Source organism: Hypanus sabinus, chromosome 4 (genome assembly GCF_030144855.1).
Source record: "Hypanus sabinus isolate sHypSab1 chromosome 4, sHypSab1.hap1, whole genome shotgun sequence".
In the NCBI taxonomy this organism is placed as follows: Eukaryota; Metazoa; Chordata; class Chondrichthyes; order Myliobatiformes; family Dasyatidae; genus Hypanus; species Hypanus sabinus.
In genome coordinates this window covers 150,299,348-150,327,300 of record NC_082709.1, presented here as the reverse complement: position 1 = coordinate 150,327,300, position 27,953 = coordinate 150,299,348, and the positions used below count along the sequence as shown (strand labels likewise).

Here is a 27,953-nt window from a genome sequence, read left to right as displayed (position 1 = left end):
CTCTTGCTTATGATTAATACTTACTGAAAGTAGCTCACTGTGGCCAACATTTTGAGAAATTAACCCTTTGGTATCACTTCCGCCAAACACGTGTTGTTATTTTCAACAACAAGCACAGTAAAAGGACTGTAGGCACTGCAGGTTCTAACACTGCAGTCATGATTACAATGATACTTATTCTATAGTGTTATTGGAACCTCCCTAGTGGCTGTTAGAGACTTAGAATAAAGCATAAACATTGTATACACAAAAAAATGTGGGTAAATTCACATTTCAAATGTAAATCCATTGCAGGATCCAAAATAAATGATGCATTGTGAACTGGAGTCCTGAGGCACAAAACTGGACCCAAGGCTTAATAAATGGGCATGGGTGGGGTTTCCTTTCAAGATTCATGAGTCTCTCATACCACTTCCAGTACACAAGTATAAATAGGAACAAAATAATTATTACTCCAGTTCATTACATTCCCATACCTTTGTTTACTTAACGTGGTATGTATACAGGCTGGATAATCAGAATCTTTTTTCCACATGGTAGGGGTATCAAAACAAAAGGGCTGAGTTTTAAAGGGGATTTGTGGGAAATTTATACATAGTGCAGTTGACAAAGGAACTTGCTGTTGGAGAAATTGGTGGAGTCATATTCAGTCATTATGCTTAAGGGCATTCAGACGGGTCCTTAAAAGAGCAAGACAGAAAAAGATACTGATCACTTGCTCACTAATGAGATTAGTGTAGATGGGCAAAAAAGGTTGGTATGGACATTGTGGTCTGAATAGGCCATTCCTATGCTGTACAGCTCCATGATTTTATTTCATAGCATCGTTGAGTATTTACCAGATAACTTGCCTGTCCTCCTTCAAATTAGTTACTTAGGATCTTTTATGTACTGTATACCTGAGAGAGTAAAATTGTACCAATGCAGAGTCATACACTTTTGCAAATGGACTGAAGCATCTACTCAGCATTTTGTGCTTGATCCTTTCACATCCAACTCAACCAAGTGCACGAGCAAAGTCTTTACTGAAATGTGTAATGCTGTTTAGAGTCCTTACCATTTGGCACTGAGGCCTGCAAGTGGGCAGGCTGCAGGAGGACATGGTTTAGCTGAACACTAAAGTCAAAGCAATTTGGTAAAGGGGGAAATCAAACAAGGGGTTCTGTGGTATCATGGTCACTGCTAGACCAGTTATCCAGAGGTATGTGCTAATGATCTTCCAATGCACATCAGAGTGACTGGGGAATTTAAAGTCAGCTCATGAAATGAAAATCCAGCTAGAATAACATTGACTGTGGAATTGCCCAATTATCGTTGAAAACTCATCTGGTTGATGGAGTAAACACCATCTCCTTATCTGCTCTGTACTATATTTGAATCCAAACGCATAGCATAGTTTGTTCACTGAATTTTATATTCCTTTAACTGCCATTTAAAGTGGTTTAGAGGCTAACTAGTTTGCAGGAAATTTGGGATGTGTAATAAGTCTTGGCTTTGCTATTTGTTGAATGGGTAAAGGAAATGCACTCATACACTGCTTATTTACTAATGCACATGACATATAGTTTAAAGGGTGGATCATTAAGAAATCAATGGTTGGGATATTCTTGCAATGGAAAACACTCTTCAGCAACTGTTGTGCTGTTCGTTTTATCCTTACAAAAGAGCTTTTGTTTCACTGAATTCCTAAACTCCTCACAACTCTCTGAGGATGTCTGAGGGAGGAACTGATTGAACATTAACCTAGATATAACAGCCTGGGGCTCTTCAGCTATGAATGTCATTTGCACTCTGTGTAAAATGGTTTGAATTTTCCATGCAGCTTGAGTCCACTGAGATTGCTTTACTCTTCTAACAACCAGAGCAGTCATTCTATTAACAAAATATTTGGGAGTACTGATTAAAAGAGATGGGAAAGGGGGGGGAAATAAGTCACAATAACAACAGTAACTTGCATTCATAAAGCAGCTTAAGTTAGAAAGAAATATCCTGAAGCATTTTGTAATTGGTAAAGGTGTTTGTTGAAGCAATAGAGAAATATTCAGACGAGGTGACAGAAAGATTTTAAATGAGGAAGAGCTGCTGTGGTGCTTGGGGATTAAGGAGTAAATTTCAGGCTTCAAACTCTTAGTGAGGAGGCTCGTTAGTGCTGTTAAATTTAAACTGAGCTGGTAGGAGAAAGGGGTTTAGATTATTGCACCAAACTGCATCACAATTGAGTCACTTTTGTCTGTATTGCTGTTAACAACATCAAAAACCACAAACATTTTTTTTCTTACACATTTGTTTTCAGCAGCTAGGTCTATTTTCCATCTTTAAGTGTCCTTGAGAAGCTGGTGGCCTTCCGGTGAAGGTATTCCTCACTCTGCACTGAACAGAGATTCCATGATTAGAGCCAAGCAATGATGAAGTATCATTGATACAGTCAAAGTTAAGTTTAGTGCCTTATGCACGAGGACATGTATGCACAGGTACAATTCACCTAGAGGAGAAAATATTAGCAAGCTCAGTAGGTAAATGTACAGGAGGGGAACTCAGAGCTAAACTGCATCTACTTTAATGTAAGGAGTCTAACTGGTTAAGCAGATAAACTCAAAGTTTTAACACAATGGAACTGCGGTTCTGCTTTGAGGCATGGTTGAAAGATGGGTGCGACTGACAACTCAGAATCTTCAGGTGAGACTGGGGCAGTGGGGGAGGGGAGAGGAGGGTGTAAAAGTGCCAGTGCCATTGTGCTGTTAGTCAAGGAACACAGTACTTCAATATTAAGGAGGGGTATTTCAGAACACTCCTCAAAAAATGGCCAAGCAAACAATGTGGGTGTAGTCACTTTGCTATCGGTGTATTACAGACCTAACAGACCTACTGGAAGTCAGCAGGAGGTAGGTAAATGTAAAGAAACGTAAAGAAATGTATATCCTACATGTTGTTTGACTGACTGAAGCATGCAGTCAACGACAATCATAATTGCAACAAAGGGAATGGCAATGCGCAAGAGGCCAGAGTTGAGGGAAGGCAGAGTTTCAATGGCTTAAAACATAACTCTGTATAAATGATTTTGTAGAAGAAGAAATAATACTTATGTTTTTTGATTCTGGTCCTAGCTGTCTTCAACTTCTGCTTAATTTTGCTTTAACACCTCAGATTGGCAATACAGGCTTTGAAAAGGCTGATACTCTTTGAATGGAAGAGAAGAGATGCAGGAGACAGATCATTTAATTTCCACAATTAGGAGAGAGCTTTCTGTTAGAACAGTCAGTATTAGAGGCAGCAACATTTTATTCCCTGAATGTTAAGCCATTAAAAGAAGACAGAGCAACTGTTAGCAAATGACTTCCAGTAAACATGTGGCTGCTGGCAAATTAACTACACCCTGTTTGCGACAGCATCTATTTATGAGTTTTCTTTAACTTAGAAAATTAAGGCTAACTACGAGCATTTATTACTATAATTGCTTTCTTTACAAAAAGAGAAGCCCAAGCAAAACTATTTAAACAATCATCAGAATTTGTCGCACACACAAAATGCTGGAGGAACTCAGCAGGTCAGGCAGCATCCACAGAGGGGAATAAGCAGTCAATGTTTTTGGCTGAAACCCTTCACCAAGACTGGAAAGGGAGGGGACAGAAGCCAGAATAAGAAGATGAGGGGAGGGTTCAGGAGTCCAAGCAGGCAGGTGATAGGTGAGATCAGGTGTGGGAGAAGGGAGGTGGGGCAGGTGGGGGAAGGGTTGAAGTAAGAAGCTAGTAAGTGATAGTGGAAGAGCTAAAGGGCTGAAGAAGAAGAAGAAGGAATCACCGTTGAGGATTGTGAGCCAAAGGAAAAGGGGAGGAGGAGAGGAATCAGAGGGAGGTGAAGAGGTAGAGGCAGTTGGTGAGAAGAGAAGAGGTGAGAGGGTAACCAGAGTGGGAATGGAAAAAGAAGGAAGGAAGGCACTAGAGAAAATAACTGGAAGTTGGAGAAATCAATGATTGTGCCATTAGGTTGGAGGCTCCCAGATGGAATAACAGGTGTTGCTCCTCCAGTTTGAGTTTGGCCTGATCGTAGCAGTTGAAGTGACCATGGATGAATGTGTCAAAATGGAAATTAGAAGTTGATTTCATCTGACTGCCTGTAAACTTGCACCTTAGGTCTTGTTCTCTCTAAATCCAATGTCTGAATGTTGCCTTAGAACTTGGACTTCTTCCCACCCTGAAGTGTCACGGAAGCCCATTTTGCCTGTGACTCCGCAGGTTTAAAGCAATTTTTTTTTCCAGAAGTGAACCTTATTTATAAAAACAAATAAAGAAATGAAAAACATTAGTAGTACTTTCTGCTTGTACAACCAGTGTTCACAATCTCTATGTTGGTACTGGTGTCACATCTTGTGTACAGAGCACCATTACCACTTATGTAGTCTCCTCCGAAGATTCAGAACTACAAATATTTGAGGGGTTTCTACATACGACTTAGCCCTTTAATGTCTAGCAACAGAAGCACTCGAAATTGTGATCTTCTCCCACAAAGCCCTTATATTGGCTGCACTAAGCTTTTTTGCAGCCCTAAGGTTGTCCTCCTGAAGCCTGGAACGTGCCTGTCAGCCACACTCACTAACAGATCTCATTGTACTAGAAGAGCAACAAGTCTCAGGCAGACAGAAGTGCACCACATTGAGCTGATGGAGCTTCCAGCAGCACTTGATCTCACTCTGCATCCCTGGGAACAACCCATAAATCAGAGACCCTCTCCCCTACCTGGTTAACCTGCTGCTAGGGATGAACTGTGACAAGGCACCCTGCATTGCTTTTCAGTCCCTCATTGCAAATTAGTGAGGAACCGTCCCATTGATATCACAGCCATGCCAAGATGCATTGACAGTAAGGTTCTGACCATAAAGGAATGATCTGACGTGGCGAACTCCTCTCATCACCAGGCAAGGCAGGATTGGGTGCTTTTAAACCAGCTATAAATACAGAGGGGAACCAATACTTCCTTTCACACCATCCCTACCCTACTTCACAGAGGAACCAAATCATGCAATGTGTACAGTAATAAGATTATGGTAGCTACTACTTTTTTTTTACCAGTCTAAATGTTTGCTTATTGGAGGGCTTTTAGATGAAGAGGTGATAAAAAGTAACTTTGACTAAGAGTCAGTAAAGCAAAAAGCATAGCAAGTTGTGAAGATCCAAGCACGAGTGAGAAAAAAGTGGCCATGAATATCAAAGCAAAGTGTACGTAATCAGCCATGATCTTAATGAATGACAGAGCAGGCTCAATGGGCCAGATGGTCTACTCCTGCTCCTCTTTCTTATGACCATCAGTGTGACCCAGAAACATCCATATTTTAATTTAGAGAAGGGAAGGTTCCAATAACATGAGAGACAAATCAATGGTAGATAATTATGCTTTCCTTTAACAATAAGAGTTTGACTAAGGCAACTCCAATGTTTGGCAAGGGATAATCAATAGTTCAACAACCAGAGATGCTGAGAATGAATAAATACCCTCTTCAGAGCAGACAGTCAGAGAGGGGAGCAGCAAACTAAGTGTAATGCCCTGGTTAAGATTTCTACTGCTGTGTTGTGAGGTCTTTTTATTTTAGTAGTTTTCTGCAAAAGTAGGTGTCCTGCTAGTAAGAGTGTTTTGGCTTTGGCTAAAGATAAGGAGCCATTTTGTCCAACTTTGGAATGGTGTGGCAGCCAATCAGGATTGTCTTGGTACGTGTCATAACTTTCTGCCAAGTGGGATGCAGTGGGAGATTTGAGAGAGAGTGAGGCGGGATCAGGTTTCTGAAGGACAGTAGTCTGCTTTGGGATCTTCTGGCAGGAGCTGCAGAGCAAGGTCAAGGGAAGATGCCCGCAGAATGCTGCTCAAACGAGAGACCCATTGTAGAAGTGCTTGGTGAAGGTGAAAAGACCCAAGGAGGAAGTGTCCATACTCTCGAGTTAGAGTTTTCTCGAGATAGTCTTTGAAGGAAGTTTGAACTGTGGCTGGTGTCTTTCACGCAGAATGTGGGCTGAGCCCATGAGTACAACGATATACCCATCTATTGCAGAAATGAGCTCCAACTTTTAAGTGCATATTACACTGGTTTAACTGTAATGGGTCCTTTTATCTTTCTTTTCTTTTCCTGTTATCTGTTTGACAATGTTGTAAAATTGGTAAATATGCTTCCTTTATAATTTCATGCCCATGTACGATCTGATATTTCCTGGTGAACAATACCTGCATGTGAGGCAATATTTACACAGCATTCACTACGATCAACATTCCTTAATCAGAACATCCTAACTTTTCTATTCAGTTACACCCAAACTATACTAATCCTAACTGTGTGCTACTTACGGAGTGTGGCTTTCTCACTGCTGAGTCACACGGTCATTAGCAGTGCTAGCTAATGAGCCAAGTTTGTACATGAGCCCAGTGAGAGGCGTACATTTGTGGGGTGCTCGTCCAAAGATTCAATGCTGTACAAGAATTGATTAAGCAGTTTATTTGTGTCTTTGAGCCAGTGTTTAAAACTAATGCTTGTGGAAAGTGTTGCGCATCATAATTAAGGTCCTTTATTATGGATACCACAGGGATTAAAGCTTGGTGCGATATGAAGAGAGTATCCATATGTAATGCTTGAGTTTGAGATGGATGGATGACTGAACTCCTGATAAACTGTTAATTAGAATACTGAGTTCTGTGAAAGTACTGGGCAAAGTTTCACTGATTAAACGGCATTTTGTCCAATCAGCTGGTAAGGGCGTCATATTAGTCCAAACCAGTGACGTGACTGAAGTTGCGATGTCTGATAGGATAGGGGCACCTGGGGAGGTGGAGCCATGGCCTGTCCATATCTTTAGAGAAGAGGGGGATGAGGCTGAAGGTGAAGACTTTAAAGACAAGTTGATCTTGTTTTTGCAGAGTGAGGGAAAGGAGTTGTCTGATGTAAGAAGTCTAATAAGTTCTTCTGTTTTGAGCTGGTTTTGGCTATTGGTTGATAAATGCCAAGGTGTACCTGTGAGAGCCAGTTATGGTAGGCTGAGAATGTTCTCGGGAGTCGAGCCCACACCGATGAAGAAGTAGAACATGAGGCTTGGGCTGAGCAGACATCTCAGTTACTGGAAGATTGGCAGTGAAAAAACAGAGAGTGGTTGAATGTTTAAAGGGTCTGGCAGCTAATATAGTGAGGTTCCTAATGGCAGAAAACCCATTAGCCACTTCAGCTAACTACGTGCAAGCCCCAGAAGATGTTTTTGGCGCTACTGAAAGTGCAGCCGATCACATGATGAGGTTTAGGCACACATTCCAGGAGGGAGGAGAGAAGATGTCTGCCTGCCCTTTCAGGTTGGAGAAACTGCTGCACTGTTTGTACCACAAAGGGGCATTCAAATGTCTGAGAGAAATTGCTTAAGGACGGAGCAATTTGTGAAGCGTTCGCTGTCACATGACATGATGGCTCTATGTTTTCGAATGACTCACAAGGTGCATCTGCTCCATCTTTTACCGACTTACTTAGAGAAGTTAGAGAGGAGGATAATGTGACTGAGAAGTGGAACATATCCAAAAGTCAAGTAATGTCTTCAGCGACAGCCTCTATTGTGAAAGTGACCCCCAATGCCACAGAGATTGAGCTTTTGAGGATGAGGTGAAAAGCCTTTGAGCAGAGCTGACTTGATGGATGTCTGCCAATGTTTCAGCTAAACTAGACATATCCTTTGGGAAACCCAACCCACCTATAGGACTTCCCAGCCGAGGGGTGCTGCTAAAAAGGGTCTTTTGACTAGAGACACGACTGGTATTTCCTGTTACAACTGTGGAGAAGATGGACATTTCAAGTGAGACTGCAAGGGACAGGGAAATCTTGGAAAAGTAAGTCAGTGATTGATCAAACAGAGAAGAAAAGAAGCAAAACTATGGAGGTACAAGTAAAGGAATGGGCTGACGTCTTGGAGAGAATACGTTCCAATAAATGTATCAAGGGAAATACTGAAGTGCAAAACACTATTCCTAAAGGTTTAGCGGGACCAAATATGGATTGAAGGTTTTTCTGCTAGACACAGGTTCTCAAGTTACATTGCTTTATAGAATTTGACACATTTACCATTGATGCCACTCAGTGCCCTTGAGATCTGGGTACTGATGATTACCTGTGTTACTTGTAGTTGAACTATTGATACACTTGTGTTGGTCTGTCTGGATCAGGTTGAAAAAGGCAAAGATTCTATTTTTGTGGGAACAAATAATCCATTTTCTGTGATAGGCATTGAACTTTAGATAACATTCTTTAAATATATTTAAAACACACAAAGGTTTTCTATCTTATTTCCAAATTACAAACCAATTCTAAAACACAAAGAATTTCCAAAACACAGGCTCCTATACATTAAAAAGAAATACCAATGAGCAGCAGACAAACAAGTTGTCTGTCACAGAGATCAAAGTTAGAGGACTGGATTCTAGTTCACCCCATCTTTCTGTTATTCTTCTAGATGTTCCTTGATCATTCCTAACAAGCCTGACTGTTCTTTTACAATTATTATGTTTTTTTGCCACTTGGGTGACCTCACACACACACAACATTGTTCCAGAACCTTTTCACACAGATGGTCCGAAAGCTGCTGGATGGAGTTCCCAATTACCCACAATGAATGCTGTGAATGCTGATTCTTTAAGTACACAAACCTTTCAGCGATTGATAGATCAGCTATTTGATGTACTAAGTGATAGTATCAATCTGGTCTGCAAGCTTCCTAGAACTAAATAACTTAACCAGTGTGGTTTAGTTTGATACGAGTCCAATCAACACAATCCCATTGCAATGTTAGAAGTAGCAGGTACAGGGGCTGCCAGAATAGCATGGACAGTATAGTTTGTTACACACTGCAGTTGAGTGGGAGAATAAATGTTGTGGATGGATGCCAATCCAGTAGGCTGCTTTGTTCTAGATAGTCCAAGAATCATTGAGCAATACAGCCCAAAGAGTCCATGCTGACTATATTCCTCATCCAGCCAGTCCCAAGTCCCTGGATCAACCCTATATTCCTCCAAGCCCCAGACCTTCACATACCTATCAAAGTGCTTCTTAGATGATGTTATTGTATCTGCCCCAATCACTTCATTCCATATACTCACCATCCTCTTGGTGTAGAAGTTACCTCTCATGGCCCTTTTAAAACCTTTCACCTCATCCTAAACCTAGGCACTCTAGCTAGGACTCTCCTACCATAGATAAAAACTGCAGTTAGCCTCCATATATGAAAAGAATCTAAAAGGTCATCTCCTCAATCTCCTACTTACCAAGGAATAATGACCCAGCCTGTCTAGTCTTTCCTTATAACTCAGTTCCTCAAGTCCAGGCAAAATCTTAGTAAATATTCTTGGTACTCCTTCCAGTTTAACCATGCTTTTTCGATAACAGGGTGACCATAACTCTAGGATTATATGGGTCGGCACAACATGGAGGGCTGAAGGGCCTGTACTGTGCTGTAGTGTTCTATGGTTCTACACAGTACTCCAAGCGCAGCCCCACCAACAACTTGTGCAACTGCAACATAACGAGCAAACCTTTGCACTAGATGATCCTTTTTTCTTAGAGAAATAATGCAGAACAGGTCCTACTGACACAATGTACCTCACTGCCCAACAACCCATCTACTTAACCCTACAATGACCAGTGAACCTACTAACTGGTATGTCTTTGGACTGTTAAAGTAAACTGGAGCACTCGGAGGAAACCCATGCACTCGAGAAGGGACGTACAAGCTTCTTTCAGAGAGCTTATTGAGTGTTGCTGGAGATATGCTCATCCAGGCAAGTGGAGGATGACTGAACACTCCCAGTGGGGACTTTGCAGACAGTGGAAAGGCTTTGTGATGTTTGAGCTTTATCTTTCCAAACTTCTGACCAGCACCATTAGCAACTGTGACAATGTATGCCAGTTTGTCAATAATGATCAGGAACATTGTTGGTGGGAATTGACATTGGTGATACAAATTCCATTGAATGTTAATGCATGGCGAAGATACTTTGCCAAAAACATGGATAGAAAAGATTTTCAGAGGTATGGGCCGAACCTTGGCAAATAGGACTACCTCAGATTGGGACGTTGACCGGCATGGATGAGTTGGACCAAAGGGACTGCTTCTGTGCTTCCTACATATTCTGTAGGACCTATGGCCCTACAGTTATCTACCAGGCTGCTGGAGATGGAAGCAATCTCAAACTGTTCGAATCATATTGCTGCACAGGGCAGGTCACCAAGTCTCTCAGTACAGAGAGGGAGAGAGTCATGTCACTCCGTCCTACCAGAGACAAACAAAAGGGACAGAAAGGAAGAAGTGACATGCCAGTTGATGTAGCATCTGATGTTAGGAAAATGTTAGAATCTGTTGTTATAAAAATATAGAAGAATATCTACAAGGAAGGTAACACCATCACTAACTAGAGAGAACTTCTGCTGTTTATAATCTACTTTGGATGGAGGGACTAAGCATATCGTGGCCACATTTGCCGATGATACAGTTATCAATGGTAAATTGTGAGGGAGGGACACAACACATTTTAAAACAGATATAGATAAGTAATTGAGCAAAATTTAGCAGATGAGGCATAACATGGGAAGTTGTTAGGTTTTCTGCTGTAGAAGGAAGAATTATAAAATACTAAAAGGGAGTTGACTGCAATAATACCAGTAGTGCAAAAGCTAGCATGCAGGCCTTTCAGATAATTGGGATATCTAATGAAATACTGGTCTTTAATGCAAGGGGTATAGAGTAAACCTGTAAGGACAAGGTACTCGCAAGACTACACCTGGAGTATTACTTACAGATTGGAAATTCAAAATGGTACACCTGCAGTGGAAACAGTACAAAAAAGAAGTTCACTGGGTTGTAGTTTGGAGAAATATTGAGCTGGATCTTACCATGATTCTGAAGAGGATTAAGAGGGTGGATGTCCACACCCTCCCTCTTTTATAGATATCCCAACCCATTGGGCATGCCTTCAGAATGAAGGGTGATCCATTTAAGATGGAAATGAGGAATTTTTCTCACAGAAAGTCATAAGTGCTTGAAGCTGGTAACCCCAGAGCTGCTGAGACAGAATCATTGAATATAGTCATGTTTCAACCATAATGGGGTCAAGAAGCGTGGGCAGAGAACACGAATGTGGTGTTGAGGCCAAAGTCAGATCACTAACAATTTTGTTAAGTGGTGGAGAAGACAAAGGGCAAACTGGTTTTTATGTAGGAAGAACAAATATGATGGAGGGGAAACTCACTCATTTTTACAGGCTTCCAATGCATATCACTTTGTGTGAACATTGCTATTTTTAAAAATTAAGAGACACTGATGCCTCTGTTTCCAGTTTCTTCCCCCTTCCTTTCCAATCCTAGTGAAGGGTCTTGGCCCGAACTGGTTATTCCTTTCCATGGATGCTGCCTGACCCACTGAGTTTCTCTGACAGGATGAGCTTTGGACAAGGCTGCACGTGCACTTTGCCTTATCAGCTTTTTAAGAGAAATGCTGCTGGTAAATGCAAGACCACAGAATAGGAACAGAAGTAGGTCACCAGGTCTCTCAAGCTTGCCGTATCATGCAATACGGTCATAGCTATTGCATTAATCCTTCGCTGTGCATCTCATGTGTAACCACAGGCAGCATATCATTCATGTGAATGTTTGTCATTTTTCTAACAGAAATCGTCTGTTGGAACTTAATCTGCCCACTGTAGCAAATCCTTGGGACTTGCCTCTTCATTTAACTTTGATACCTTGCATCCATTACCTTAGTATTAACCTGGATTAATTCTGTAGATAAAGAGTCTATATTCCCCTCTCTACCTTCTCTGTCAAGAATTCTTGCTCTAGAAGAATGTCAGGATGGCCACTGTCAACCATCCCAGCCGTTCCTTCCAGTCATTTCATGGTTATAGCACTTCAAAGTCATGTAGAATGACTTCAAACAGTGGGTCTCACGAAAAGCTCATTTCCTTTCAGCAGTGTAGCACAGCTTCAGTCAGCATTGCACAATGTGAACCAACAGCAGCCAGTCATGAACTTGGGTTCCTTGTGATGTTATACGACAAAGTCATGATTTGGACTGGTAGCGCAACTTTTGTGTCAGGCCTCTGAATATCAGATGAGGATAGTTTAATTGCACATTGTGACTACTAACCAATTAACCAATATCTCTCACCTCCACAGTATACCTTGTGTCCTAAGCAATCATATCAACCTGTGGATATAGCTTTAGGATACTAGAATGTGACTACATGTGCTTATCTGGATGACCTGTCTGCTCTTTTATATAGCCGGAACAAGAATTTGGAATTTAGTGTGGAAATCCAACCACTGAGGTACTAAAATGCAGATTAATACCCCATGAAGAAGAATGAGGATGCCCCTTATAAAGATCAGTAAGCCCCTGAGGGGTATGACTGGTTAAATGTGAAGATGTTGTCACTAGTTGATCTGTTTTGAACAAGAAGATTACAAGGTTACAAGGGAAGGATCTGGTCATTTAAAGTAAAGGTACACAATATTTCACCTTGTACTGGTGGTGGATGAAAGTCTGGAATTCATCACACCAGAAAGTTCTGGAGGTGTGATCAACGGAACTATTTGAAAGATTAAATAAGGACACCCTGGTCTCGTAAGGCCAGGGGGTGGTAATGGGGACAAGCTCCCACTACCTACTAAATGCTCCCAATGGCATGTACCTCAAATAGCCTCTGATATCCAAATCTAGCTCCTGCCATTCACGTGTGGCTTAGCTACTAAGCTTGGCAGGATTGCTTCCACTGACAAAAGAAGGGTCAAAGTTGGGTTTCTGTCACCTTAAAGCCAGTCACTTTGGACAGATGGGCTTGTTAGCCGTGGTTGGCAATTCACCTAGGAGAAGGAAAACTCCAATCTCAAACCTTTGCTGCCTTGTGGCTATATCCACATGTGGGCAAGGCTTTGGGAATAAACCCCCAAGGGAAGAAACTGGAGCTGGAGACCCTTAGGAAGCCCTACATTGAGCTCAGTTGACTTGCAACTCCACCAACATTGCTGGTACCAAACTGTAACGGTCTCTGCCATTCCTTTGGGTTCATCAAGTGCGTGGAGAGGGGGAGCTTGCTACATGGGCAACAGCTTGCTCACAATATCATATTGCCTAGGCTTGTGTATCTAGACAGCTAGGACAAAACATCACCTCTGACTGAAAGATGCCTCACAAGGACACCAACACATAAGAGGTGTTGGAGGCCAGTATAGATCAGCTATGATCGTTTTGAACAATACACAGGCTTTAGGGACCTGGTGATCTAGATAGATAGACAGATAGATAGATAGATAGATAGATAGATAGATAGATAGATAGATAGATAGATAGATAGATAGATAGATAGATAGATAGATAGATAGATAGATACTTTATTCATCCCCAAGGGGAAATTCAACATTTTTCCAGTGTCCCATCTACTCTTGCTCCTATCTTGTGGTCTTCCATTATCAGCAAAATTTCTCTTAAAACCTTGATAAAATGAAAAGTGGGTGCAGCTGTTCTAGCCTGAAGCTCATACTGTGAGAGCTTGCCATTCTTTCAGATGGTGAGATGTACACAGAATTCTGAGAAGCAGATAAACTGCTTCCTCTCGCAGTAGGCTACTGCAGGAAACTGAATTTGCCTGGTGGTTTTTTTCTTTAAACAAAAGGCTGCCTCCGTTGTAGATCTTATCTGCAGAAATACATTGAGTAGCCATTGAGGGTAGTACCGTGTGGGACGCCAACGCCAGCAGAAGTGTTTTAACTCTAAAGTCAGTGTAAATTTTACCCATTTTAGCAGGCTGTTCTAGGTTTAAGTTACAGGGAGAATACAGGAGAATGAGACTGAGAGGCATAACAAGTCTGCCACGATGAAATGGCGGAGCAGATTCAAAGTGCCGAATAACCTAATTCTGCTCCTATGGTCGTATTTAGTGATTGTACTCAGTTTTCTCCGGGATTGCATCTCCCGGCAACATTAACCCATGAAAAGGAAACACATTAGGAGCTTCCAAAGTTGAGATGAAAATGATTCCCTCAATAACAAGGCAGCATATGACTGGATAGAGTGAGGTGATGCTGGAAAATGCCATGTATGCTCACTTAATCTATACTAAATTAACTTCCTGACATTTAAAGGCTGTGTCAGAATTCCTCACCTTTAGCACCCTGGTCGAGGGAGTCACCATTGATGGAAAAGTCAGCTGGGCCATCCACATAAATACTTTGGCAACAAAGACTGGGTATCCTGTGACAAGTAATTCTCCTCTTGACTCCTCAAATCCTTTCACCCTCTGCAGGGGACGAGACAAAGGCACAATGTACTACCCTCCAGTGGGGTGAATGGGTAACTTTAATAAGCCTTGTTACCTCGCACAAGGAGGCAGCTCATTCATTTGCACTCAGTCTGAAGGTCAGAGAAAAGAAGGACAGGCCAAAAGGGAAAGCACAAGACTTTAGGCAGTCCTAAAGCAAAGCTGAGTCTCAAATGTTATCTGCATCACCAAACATACCCATAACAACAGTGAGCACATTTGCAAAGTGTGCAGTTTTAATGCAGTACAAATACTTTGTTAATAAACGTACTTTGCTCTTTGAGGTCGATTGCTCACCAATTATTGGCTTTGAATTGTGTTTGTTGAAAGTGTTGGACAGATAAGCTCATGCTGAAGTTTATGACTCAGGAAAGGCTTCCACTGTTAGGAAGAAAGTATTGCAATGTGGACATGCTGCAGAGATTACCCTTTCCCTCTGGGGTGTTTGCATGGCTGCATAAGTACAGCTTAGTGACACAGGCTGTTGTCAGCATGCCTGATGCGCGGTTTTCCTCCCACTGATGTCATAGGGTGGGATTTGTTACAAGTGAGCCCTCTCAGTACTCTATGACAGGTAAAGTCACCTGTACTGATGAGCAGGTTGTGCTACAATTCATACCTGGATAACTTCTGCGTCTCCTGGTGCCTAGAGCTCATGACCTTCTACTCTCATCAGGCCCAGTACCTCCTCCTTCAGAAATGACAAGCTCCTATCCTGAAGAGGTTCTCCTTTGGTCTCCTGCCTTACCTGTTTGTCTAAACAAAAGAGCTGGTCATAAACTTCAGGAAGGCGAGCTGTTCATGTGCTCTTGTCTACATCAGCGATGTTGAGGTTGAGAGGGTTGAAAACTTCAGATTCCTAGGAGCAAATAACACTAATAGTCTGTCCTAGTCCAACTACGTAGATGCCTCAGCCACAAAAGCTTCTATTTTTCATATTCTTCTTTTGGACATTGATTGTTTGGCAGTCTTTGTTTGTTTATGTATAACTTTTCATAAATTCTCTTCTATTGCTTTCTTTCCTGCAAATGCATGCAAAAAAATAAATAGAAGCAAATGGTTACATTTCTGATAATAAATTTACTTAGAATGCCTCTACTTCTTTGGGAGGCTAACGAAATTTGGCATGTCCCCATCAACTCTTAACATTTTATATTGATTCAGCATAGAAAGCATCACATCTCAATGCATCACAGCTTAGTGCGGCAACTGCTCTAGCAGTGACTGCAAGAAACTGCAGAGAGTTATGGACACAGCTCAGCACATCACAGAAACCAGCCTCCCCTCTTTAGATTCTATCTACTTCTCACTGCCTCTGCAAAACCGTCAGCATGACCCAAGACCCCACTCACACTGGACATTCTCTCTTCTTCCCTCTTTCAATGGGCAGAAGAAGCTAAATCCTGGAAGCTCATGCCACAAGACTGAAGTGGGCTTCTACCCCACTGTTCTATGACTATTAAATAGTTCCCTAGAACAATAAATTAGATACATGACCTCACGATCTACCTCAATATGATCTTGAACCATTTTGTTACCTGCACTGCACTTTCTCTATCGCTGTTACAGTTTATACTTCATTGTTATAGCTTTATCGTGTTCTCCCTCAAGGCACTGTGTAATGATCTGATCTGTATGAACAGTACATATAACCAGAATAATAAACCAATTGCAATTCCAATAGTTAACATTTGGGAGACTGGGCATGTTTTCAGTGAGTGTGTGGAATGGTCCTGAGGTGATCTTGGATGTGGTGAGTGCATCTAAGCAGGGCACAGTGTCACTGCTAGATAAGTGGTGATTTCACTAACAAAGTCGGCATTATGCATCCGTATATTGGGACGTGTGAGGAGCAGAAATAACTTGCTTTGGTGAGTGAGACATTAAGACAGAGTGACAGGAATAAGAACATAAGACATAGGAGCAGAATTCAGAGATTTAGCCAATCGAGTCTGATCCACCATTTAACTGTAGCTAATTCCTCCCTGATGCCATTCTCCTGTCTTCTCTCCATAACCCTTAACCCCTCTATCAATCAAGAACCTATCAGTTACTCCCTTAAATACCCCCATTGACTTGGCCTCCGCAGCAATGAATTCCACAGATTTGCCACCCTTCACCACAATTTATTGTGTAAAACATCACTGATATTACAAGGACAAGGTCAAGCACAACTAGCAGCATTCATTGCTCATTTCCATACCACATTAAACTTAACTAAATGAAATCTCTTTTCTAGTAAAAAAAAGTTTGATTTGAGATGTGAACTTATTTGGTGATAAATTATCAAAAATAGATGTATCTCAAAGGTGGAGTGAAGGATAATTTTGGAAATTAGTCTTCATTCAATATTCAAAACCAACAGACTCATTGAACACAGAATTATTATAATTCAATATTATCAAGAGCAGATTTCCTTATGTTTACTGATTCATTCTTTTTAGTTATTGTGGTGAAGCTAAAGTCTTATAGCTCAATGCATCTTCTGTCTACACCTTCTATTGTCAGAATTTTAAATGTCATTTCATTCTAACCATTTATCTGTAACAAATGTTCTTACTGCTCAAGAACTGATCATTTCTATGAATACACAATCTCACCACTGGGTGGCACCATGTCTGGAACACAACGGCGTTCACCCATCCCAGACCCTTTCTGAAAAATCTGAGATCATTTAAATCTTGTTAAGATACAGACATTTTCCTCAAAGTTTAACAGTTTGGAGTCTTCTCATTTTGTAGAAATAAGTTGGGAAATAACTAATATCACTGATCTGGGAAATACATGAACAGAATGAGACCCCTAGACCCATTTGTTAATGCTCACTATTAATATTAATATTAATTCAACTTACTAACACTTGGTCTGTAGCTTTCTATGTCTTGGCAAATAAAGTACTTATTTAGGTGTTTCTTAAATATCCTTCAATATTTAAATACTATCTTCTTGCACCAACTCTAGAACAGTGTTCCAGATTCCAGCGACCCTCTGGTGGAAGAAGTTCTCACTCAGGTCCTCTATCAGTCTCCCACCCCTACCCTAACCCGTGTTCTCTATTTTTTTTTTTTGGTGGGGGGGAAGCACTTCCTGCTGTCTTTTTTGCTTTAAGGGAAACCAACCCAGCTTATCTAGTGTACCTACGTAACAGAAGTACGAGAGTAAGGCCAGTGGAACAAATTCCGAGGGCTGGCACTGCTAACCAGGCCTTTGCGCTGTGTGAAGTAGGGCTTCAAGACCCGTCCATACTTTGGACTCAACAGAATGTGGCCACTGCTCTTTGAACAAAAGCCTGGAAGGAAAACTCTCGTGATTTTACTAAGATAACTCATGTTAAGTGCTAGAATAATTAGGCAAGTCTTCCTACACTGAAAATGCCACCCATAATTCGACAATAGGCAAAAAAATTGCCACACCACCACCATTGGCATTACGCCAATGCTTTCCGCACATCATCAATAAAAACACTTTCACAATCAGAGGTCAGGCCTGCTTCAATAAGTGGTGGACTGGCTGCAATTCCTGTTTGCTCAAGTAGACAAATTAATGTTGACAGCTTGCCTTTTAAAATTAAATGAGACCCAATCCCAGAAATTGATTGGTGCCTCTTAAGGCTTAGAAAAGTCACATCCTAATTTCAGGTTTAGTAACTAAAGCAGAAGTGCTTCACCTGAACTACACGAGATTAGGCTTTTTGTGCGATCAATATATGTTGCTCTATATGTTGAATTCAGCTTATTCTGCAATTTTACTAATTTTGCTTTTGGTTAGATTGTGTCTGATTGGATGTTTTTGATTTCTCCTCATGTCCTCAATGTGCAGTGATACATTTTTTCTAAAATGCCAGTCTAGGATCATAAATCAGATCTCATTTCTGAGATTTGTCAAGAAAACTGTGGTGCCCACCCTAGGGAAAAGATATACAGGGTAATGTCAGAGTCATTCTGACAGCGCTTCTCATTGATACAATGATGGATGGCAGCTGATCCTCGGGCCCAAACCCCATCACTACCAGCATTAGGTGCTCAATTAGAGCAGATTCAGAATTGACAATGATTAAAGCCATTCCTTAGCAGTAATAGTTGTGGGGTGTGTAATGTTTGCGATAAGTCAGTATTAATAAATAATCTGTTAGCCATACCCACAATGCATTTAGTGTTCCCAGCCAAAATATCACAATAATCTATAAATCCAGATCTTTTTTCTAATGTCTACACCTTTGCAATTTACAAACTAAAGCATTCCTGCGGCATCAGAAGATCTGACATTTATAAAATGAATTTGGAATAGAACAGCTGATATGAGAATATTAAAATTGGGAAATATCCACATTTGAAGCTGCCTGAACTCATCACATTTGTGCCAAACAATATTGCAACGTGTGCTTTCATTGGCTTTCTTTTGCATTTGTTTAGAGCTTACAGAGTGTGCAGGGAATTATGTGGTCTGATAAAGAGATATATTAGCATATCATTTCTCAGGGCAAATGATTTTTTAAACGATTACATTACCCTTTACATTTCATTCCTAATTGTTCCCAATAAAACAGGAAATTGAAGCTTGAAAACAGGCTTCTGTTCTCCTTTTTCATTTGATTATTAAGCAGACCTTTTAGTCCCATGAAATCAACGATGACAGTTACTCAAATATAATAAATAGCTCATGCTGAAAATTTAATTACTGATGTGTTAAAGTTGTAGTCCGATTGCTCCCGAGCCAAACTATAACGTTCACTATAATTGAATCTGGGGCTAGCAATCTTTATTTTGACTGTAAACTCTATCCATATTGATTAATTTGAAAACAGATAAGAAATGTTTAGTTTATGGGTGCTGCTGCCTGTCTAGAACTTCCTTTTGTTGGTGAAATTCCTGTAATTTCCTTTCTGGTTTTAAGTTTGTGACCAGCAACACATTACTAGATGACTAATCTATCCCTAATTCTTTAGATATATATTGATCTGACAGCATCCATCAATCCAATGAGTCAAAGCAGAATTTTATTGAACATCATTTTTTAAAGAGTTCCGTCTCTGCTGACATGATCATTTCTATTCTTACCATCTCCCTCTCAGCTCCTAAGCAGTGCCACAGGCTGTTAGGCTGCTGGGAGCCCAGAGGTTGGAGGCATCTGGGATTAAAAACTACACAGAGAATGACATGTCTGAGTAGTGTAGCCCCTGGGATTGAATCCCAAGGGCTTTTGTTTCCGATTGAAGTAGCAATAGAGTTGGGGCATTAGGATTCTTGATCCTTTCAATTTAAAACAGAAATAGAATATAAAGTAAAACAGATCTGAAACAGAAAGAAAAGTTCAAGTCTTGGCTGTGAACTTTCAATATACTTGCACTTATTTGGTGCCATTTCAGGTCATAAAATTGAAAAGTAGGTGCATTATTAAATGTGTGTGTGTGTATATATATATATAATATTCTGGTCAAGAGTCCCACATCCAAAATTCAACCATTGATTTCTTTTAGTTTATCTATTTGTGTTTTTCTACTGTTTTATGTCAGATTATCCATTTTTAACATAAAATCTCTTCCTGTTGCTATTTTTTTAAATAACTGTGTTGGATCACCTTCTACAATGGACATTCACAGTAGCTGTGTCAGTGTGAGACTTAGCTAAGGAGTAGCATTGCCTGCATATTAGAAAACTCCCAGAACATTTTGCAAACAATCCTATCACTGTAGCATATAAGTAGCTACAAAAGCAAAGCCTGCAAATACTTAATGAAAATTTAGCCATTTGCTCTGATATTGGTCAGGAAATCAGAAGGATATCGTCAAAGTCAAATGGAACTGATTGCTTAAAAAGAAGGGCTAACATCACATAACATCTCCTTGGTACTAAACTTTTTGCCTCAATTTAAAAATGTTCACTTGATTGGTTTCATTAAACGTGTAATGTAGTACTGGCTACATGCTGTAAGAGAACATTAAGCTTGACTTTGCTGAAGTTATTGGGATCTTGAAAGGAGAACACAGTATCCACCTCTAAAAGGATCAATTTGTTCAAAGAAGTGCTGATAAACAAACTTGATGCTTGGGTATATTGTGGATGATATCTCCCTTTGTAATAATTAAATTCAAGTCATTTTTCTCTAATTCTGTTACCAATAAGTTTTCTTGTGTGGTGCAGATTTGGTAGTCTACTCATTGCCTAAATAATTTCTGCAAACACGAACATCTTCAGGGGAAAGTGATAAGAACAGTATCCAAGGTGGTCAATAATGGCTATTTCTATCCTACTGTGAAATGCTAGAGATTTTGAATCTTTTTATAAGATTTGCTTTCAGCTGCAACTGCAGAGATTGCAATATGCTTCAGGCAATGTAGTTTTGCAATTAGAAAATAAAGATTTTATCTTCCACTGGTTACATTAACAAACTGAGAATCCTGTGTACTTTAAAGTATTTGTAAGTACAAGGGGTTTCCCAAAGCTTATCAAAACTCTGAGCCTTATTTAATGGGACATGCACACAGCAGCAACAACAGGAAATGCTAAAGGTAAAACTAGACAGCTATATAACAATGCATTCAATGGTTTGGTATGTGTCATTAGGAAATCCTTCATTGACCTCATTGCACTTCATGGATTTATTTAGTTAAGGAGGAAATTTGATACCATAATGATCGCTAGAGACATTTTCCATTTTGAAACAGGATACTTAGCAATTAAGAAAATAAAGATTATTGACAGAAGTGCTTCAAAATCTTCTTAAGCATAAATATCTGGCAATTAATTTTCTATAACTGCATCAAAAATTATCTTTAATTTATATGTACAGAGCTTCCTAACATTGAGCAATCTAGAAACTCTTTTTCCATTGCCTCTGTTCCGTTTTTGATGAAGCAACAATCAGATGTCCACTTACGTAGAATCTACAGAGGCTGTTTGTCAATACCCAGATAGGGAAGTAGAGAGAGAGGGAGCCAGTGAGAAGCTGCTGTCTAAAGCAGGCTTATGTTCCACAATCTGCCAGGTTTAGAAGCTGACAGCATTAACTGGATCATGTCCTGCTATTTTTGGAATATGTCTCCAAAATTAAGTTACCTACGGTGGAGAAGCAGTCATCTGAATGAGTGAGAGAACAGACTCTTTTATCAACATAATACATGCCAGTGCTTTTTGCTTGATCTGAACCACCATGCCGTTGAAATGGAAACTCTGTAATAGCCCCATTGAAAGAAGATTCATGGTTTCTGTTCTTAAGGCTTCTAGGGCAGCGACCGTCTCTCCAACGTACATGTAAGTGGTATTTTATTTTCTTTCAGCCAGCATGCTGCTGTGATCTGATAACCAAAATGTGATAGTAGGGGCAATTTGGAACAGACTGAACTCTATACTCTCAGAACATATGTTATTAAGAATAAAATGAGAATTCTCTAGGAAAGGAAAATTTGTAAGGATTCTCACAGTATCTCGGCTCTCTCGTATGGTCTTGCACTGAAATGTGGTACAAATGAGAGAGGGTGTTCGAGGAAGCGGTCAAGATTCTGATTAATGTTGATCAGGCGATTGTAAGCCGTTTCCTTGAATAATGAAACCACAATTTTAATTGTCTTGTGTTGATAATTTAGTGGATCTTGGTCTATCTGATTTGTATTTATCAATGTAGTTCTTAAGATTTAAGTACTTGTAAATTTGAATTAAAATCATTTTGAGGTGATTCCTTAATTTTTTTTAGAACAAACAAATATTTTGCTTATCATGACTATAGCCTTTATTTTAGAAAAAAAATATAGTGATGCCTTTAAATAGTAGTATTATAGTATTGAACATACAATTGACTATGTAGGAAGAAATAAACAGAGAAAATACTTAGCAAGTAACGCAACACCCATGGAGAGAGACACACTTAAACTTTCAGATTGATGATCCTTCTTCTGAATGTAGGAGGAATCATTAACTCAAACCAACATACCCATTTATCAGTTCTATATTAACAAATGAGGAGGGTTTACATTGAGCAAGAGTTTCAAATTGGCTTTCATCCACCATGGAATTGAGTTTAAGAGCCGAGAGGTAATGTTGCAGCTGTATAGGACCCTGGTCAGACCCCATTTGGAGTACTGTGCTCAGTTCTGGTCGCCTCACTACAGGAAGGACATGGAAACCATAGAAAGGGTGCAGAGGAGAATTACAAGGATGTTGCCTGGGTTGGGGAGCATGCCTTATGAGAATAGGTTGAGTGAACTCGGCCTTTTCTCCTTGGAGCGATGGAGGATGAGAGGTAACCTGATAGAGGTGTATAAGATGATGAGAAGCATTGATAGTGTGGATAGTCAGAGGCTTTTTCCCAGGGCTGAAATGGCTAACAGGAGAGGGCACAGTTTTAAGGTGCTTGGAAGTAGGTACAGAGGAGATGTCAGGGGTAAGTGTTTTTCACGCAGAGAGTGGTGACTGCGTGGAATGGGCTGCCAGCAGCGGCAGTGGAGGCGGATACGATAGGGTCTTTTAAGATACTCCTGAACAGGTACATGGAGCTCAGAAAAATAGAGGGCTATGAGTAACATCAGGTAATTTCGAAGTAAGTACATGTTCAGCACAGCATTGTGGGCCGAAGGGCCTGTATTGCGCTGTACGTTTTCTATGTTTCTATGTTTTTAAGTTGCATACAAGTCATCTTGTTTCTCCAAACAATTATGTTTAAGTTGGCATAACTGTTAGCATAGACATTGTGGGCTGGAAGGCCTGTTTCTGTGCTGTTCTATGGTCTAGTTAACATAAATCAGAAGTGGTTCTATGTTACTGAGCACAAAGAATTTAATGAGCATGCCTGAATGTATATGAGCTTTATATTTCCTTCTCACGCCCACCATGTGTTGGTGCAAATACTTGATATCAGACAATGACGCAGCAGATCAATGAGCTCTGTTACTCAGAGTAAGTACAGATTTTGGCCTCTGTCAGCTTGACTGGGAGATTCACTAGTTAACGCATTTCCAAGGGTTCGAGGGCACAAGTCAGTCAGTTTCAGTTCCCAGTGAGAGTCCAATTATTCCCTTTATATTTGTGAATAAACAGGTGCGAGGTGAAGAGAATGGTTGGGCTAACTTCGATTCCCTCATAGGAACACAGGTTGTAAACAATCACAGTCTAAATTACTCGACCTAAAATATCACAGCATCCATGAAATAATATCCAGTACCTGAGCAGCAGAGAGGAGAAAAATATCCCACAGCTCAGTTTGCAGCTGGTTTCAATGTTGGAAATTAGATATTTGATCAGTTAGTGTAGGGTAATCTGACATAAGTGCTGTACATATGTCTCTTTCCATCCTGCAGTGTAACTTTACCCTTGATTTGTTCAACCAGCATCCTCCGACACTCATCTATTATTTGTAGTATTCCTTTAAATTGTGCTTGCCAGGTGAGTAAGAAACAGCAGGAGAGAGGTCTCCCTGGTGTCCATTTACCTTTCCATTGATTTCTCATCCATTGGGAACTGCAAGTGTCAGCCACACAGATTTGTAGATCATAATTACCTAAAAGATCAGCTGTTTGCTCTTTTGTGAAGCAATGCTGCAAGTTGTGTTGTGTAGTGCTACGCTCCCGTGTTTCATACCTAAACAAAGGAATAGAATATAACGTTCATCTGAATTATAACCAGAGAGTCAGCATGGTCTTCTAAACTATTGCTTGCACTGAATGTGCTCCCATTACAGTGCAATTATTATTATTAAAATTAAAAATAATAATAATGTTAGTTTATCACATTAGTATCTTGCCTGGTTACGACTGCAGCAGGAAGTGTGCTCCAAGTCAATTTCATTTATTTTAATGTGCGTGCGAGAATGTGCTGTAAATTGAGGGTCGGATTCAGGCAAATACTGAAGCCCAGCAAGCCTTGCATTCAGTGAGGAAAATGGGAAGATATTTCTGCAACTGTGGGCAGTTAAAGTTTCAAGTCAATTACCTTTCATTAGAACTGCTGACAGGTCACTGATCTGAAACGATAAACTTCTGTCTCTGCAGATGCTCCTGACATACTGAGAATTTCCAGCATTTTGTCTTGCTTCAAAAATCCATCACTATATTAATTCAATTTTGCCTCTAAAGTCCTAATACGTTTCTGAACATATTGAAGAAGCATAGAAAACCTACAGCACAATACAGGCCCTTCGGCCCACAAATCTGTGTCTAACATGTCCTTACCTGAGAAATTATCTAGGGTTACCCATAGTAATAAATGAATTTATTACTGATTTAATTATCCTTGATTAGCCAGTGATGTCCATTCACAAAAAACCTATTATTTTGTGCTACAGCAAGTTACCATTTTAAAGCTAATAATAACACATACCAAATGCTGGAGGAACAAAGCAGGTCAGGCAGCTGCTATCAGAAGGAACAGAGTTGATGTTTTAGACTGAGATCATTTATCAGGACCTCCACAGATCTGGGCCCAAAACGTCGACTCTTTGTTCTTTTCCATAGACGCTGTCTGACGTTCTGAGTTCCTCCAGTGTTTTATATGATTTTCCAGCATCTGCAGAAATGGTTTGTAATAGCTTGTCAAGTCTGACTGTGTCCCAGATGTGTAACAAGCTCAGATCTAACTGAGCCACTTTAGATGAGCAGCATGGGTTCAGCATAGACAGGGCAGAAGTTTAGCGACAATGAACTGAACTTATTGTTACCACAAACATTTAGCTGCAGTTTGCTTGATATCCGGAACTTGTTGCTGCCTGGCCTGTGCAAGCAGGCACCTCCCAGTCTCCACACAGCTAACAGGAGTTACCTGTCTCTCATCACCTGCAGCCTATTTAAACCCAGCTCTCATCCACGGTCCATCGAACCAGCCAGCCTCAGCCACTTGCTCCTAGAATTCAGTTCCTTGTTGTTTTGTTGTGGTCAGTGTCTATTCCCTCTTGTTTTTGACCCCTCACGGCATGTTATTTTGTAGCTTATTAGCAAAATCTCACTTGTGGCTTATTCGTGGTTGCTGCTCTGTTTTTGGGTCAAGCTGCCTCTACATTTCCTGACAGGATGGGTGAACCCACAACTGACCTAGCGGAGTACGCTCGCCTGAAGAAGATTCTCCTTTTGGCAGGGGCACACAATCTCAAAGCAGCAGGAGAAAACATTGACTAACTGCCGGCCGTTCTCAACCAACTCTCCATCTCCACACAGCAACCCCATGCTAGTCAAGCTCCTCCCTCAGAGCCCCAGGTTCCAGTGCCCAGACGCTTCACTGGATCCTCAACCCAACGCCACAACTTCCCATCGCAGTGCTTCTTACACTTTAAGCTCCAGCCATCTCTGTATTCTATGGAGTGAGCCTCCGTCATCTCTCTCCTGACCGAGTGAGCTCTGAACTGGGCCATTGCTCACTGCGACAATAAAACCACCATTTCAATAAACACGAGGAATTTTTTCTTGCGCCAGGTTTTTGACCATCCAGGAGGTGGAATTAGGACAGTGGATCAGATGCTTTGCCAGCGTTGATGCTGTTGTTTAGTGCTGGATTACGCAGTGGAACTCAGGACCCTCACGGCTGGAATCAGAAGCCCTGCTGGTCCGTTACCATCATGGCCTCAGAGCACTAGAAAGATGACTTGTCTGCCTCAGAGATGCCCACTGGCCTTGAAAGCCTCATCACTCTGGCCCTCTGAATTGACAAATGTCTCATGGAACGACCCTCCAGATGGAAACCCTGACTGCCTGAACCATTTCAGGCTGCAGTACCCTCATCAACAACACCTCCAGAGCCCCTGCAGGTAGGAAGAGCTCCCTTAAACTGCCCCCCCGAAAAGCACTGAGAAACAACTTGTGGCACTCAATGCAGATTACCCATGCATCAAATGTCTACTGGCCGGGAAAACAGCACCACCAGATAAAGATGAGAGGCCTGCTGTCTGGTAAGGTCCCCCTGGCCTCCCGTTCTAGCTCACTCCCTCTGTCGCCCTCGGCACCCCGACACCTCTACACACACAGGAGGCTCTGCTGGATTCCGGCGCAACAGGCAACTTTCTGGACTGACTCTGTGTGTTCAGCTTGCACTCCCTACCACATCTATCTCTCATCCCTTCTGTTTCGCAGCCACTGACAGACATCCCTTGGGGTCTGGGATGGTCTTCTCCTGAGACCCAAGCAAATTGACAAAGCTCTTCAGCATGGCTTCATTTAGCCAACCTCGTCCCCAGCCAGTGGAGGATTCTTCTTTGTTAAAAAGAAAGGTGGGGGTTCTCCATCCGTGTACCAACTACAAGGGTCTCAACAAAATCACAATTAAGAACCGTTGCTTGATGGATAGCATATTCAAAACACTTGGCAGGGTCCACATCTTCACCAAACTGAACCTACAGAGCGCATACAACCTGATCCAGAACTGCCAGAGAGATGAGTGGAAGATGGCATCCTGTGGCCGCAAGAATTCTTGGTGATCCCATTTGGGCTTTCCAACAGTCTAGCCATTTTCCAAATCTTCATCAACATGATCCTCCGAGACATGATACACAGGTTTGTGTTCATCTACCTCGATGACATCTTTGTCTTCTCCAAGAACCCTCAAGACCATACTGTCACATTTGATCAGTCTCTCAGCGTCTCCTCAGAAACCAAATTGGAAAATGCCAGGTTCAGAGCATTGTCATTTCCCTCCTGGGGTATGTTGTTTCACCCCAAAGCTTAACGGTGGACCCAGAGAAAGAGTGCACCATTGTTGAATGACCTTGACCGTGCTCCCTCAAACAGCTACAGTGCTTCTTGGACTTCTCCAACTTCTATTGCCACTTCATCAGGAACTACAGACAAAATCCCCGCTCCTCTCACCTACCTCACCAGATCACCAGATCACCTACCTCACGGATAACCTGGTCTGCTACTGTGCAACTCAAGGGACGCTTCACCATCACTCCAATTCTCACCATCCGAACCCCTCCTGACCTTTTGTGGTAGAGGTGGACGCTTCTGACGTGGGTGCTGGGGCCATCGTCTCTCAGTGAGGTCTGGATGGGGAGGCACACCGCTGTGCTGCCTTCTCACACAAACTCACCACATTGTTATAGAGTAGGAGACAGGGAGCTACTCACCATTACGTGAGGAGTAGAGACTTTGGCTGACAGGAAACTCCAAGCCCTTCCTGATCTTGCTTGACCACTAGAACCTCATATCCGTACCAGTGGCCCACCAACTCAGCCCACATCAGTCTCTCAGGGCCCACTTCTTCCAGCAATTCAGCTTCACCATCTCTTACTGACCCGGCTCCAAGAACCTAAGGCAGGTGCCCTGCCATGACAGTTCGATCCAGCTGAAACAGAGATCAGCCCTCAGTCCATCATTCCATCCTCACAGGTCCTCACTCCAATCTTGAGAAGCAGATCCAACCGGCCCTACAGCGTGAGTCTCCTCCAGCCAGCACACCGACAACCGCATGTACGTGCTGGCAGCCATGCACCCTGGCACTCCAGTGGGCCCACTCCTCTCTCACCTCCATCCATACAGGCACATGGCTGACTCTGGGTTTTCTGCAATGCCGGTTCTGCTAGCCCACCATGAACACAGATAGCCCTCAGTCAGTTCATCACTGACTGCCCTCAATGTGCCTAATCCAATTCCTCCAACCATTGTTCCTCTGGGCTCCCAACTCCTGTAGTTCCATACCTCTGTGGACTTCATCACAGGTTGTTAC

General features: G+C 41.5%; 1 protein-coding gene across 4 annotated transcripts in view; it reads left to right on the top strand.

Moving 5' to 3' along the window:
* The window catches only part of si:rp71-68n21.9 (kelch-like protein 13), an 81,626-nt gene that overhangs the window by 17,328 nt on the left and 36,345 nt on the right, over positions 1-27,953 (top strand). For 2 of the 4 annotated variants that reach the window (XM_059968381.1, XM_059968380.1), the window contains exon 1: positions 21,252-21,566. The exons of 1 other annotated variant lie outside the window; for it this stretch is intronic. In XM_059968381.1, the coding sequence (XP_059824364.1) occupies positions 21,466-21,566 (101 nt within the window). In that variant the 5' untranslated portion in view covers positions 21,252-21,465. Of the gene's footprint in view, positions 1-21,251; positions 21,567-27,953 lie in introns of those variants that run through there. One more of the 4 variants, XM_059968383.1, reaches the window with a different exon arrangement.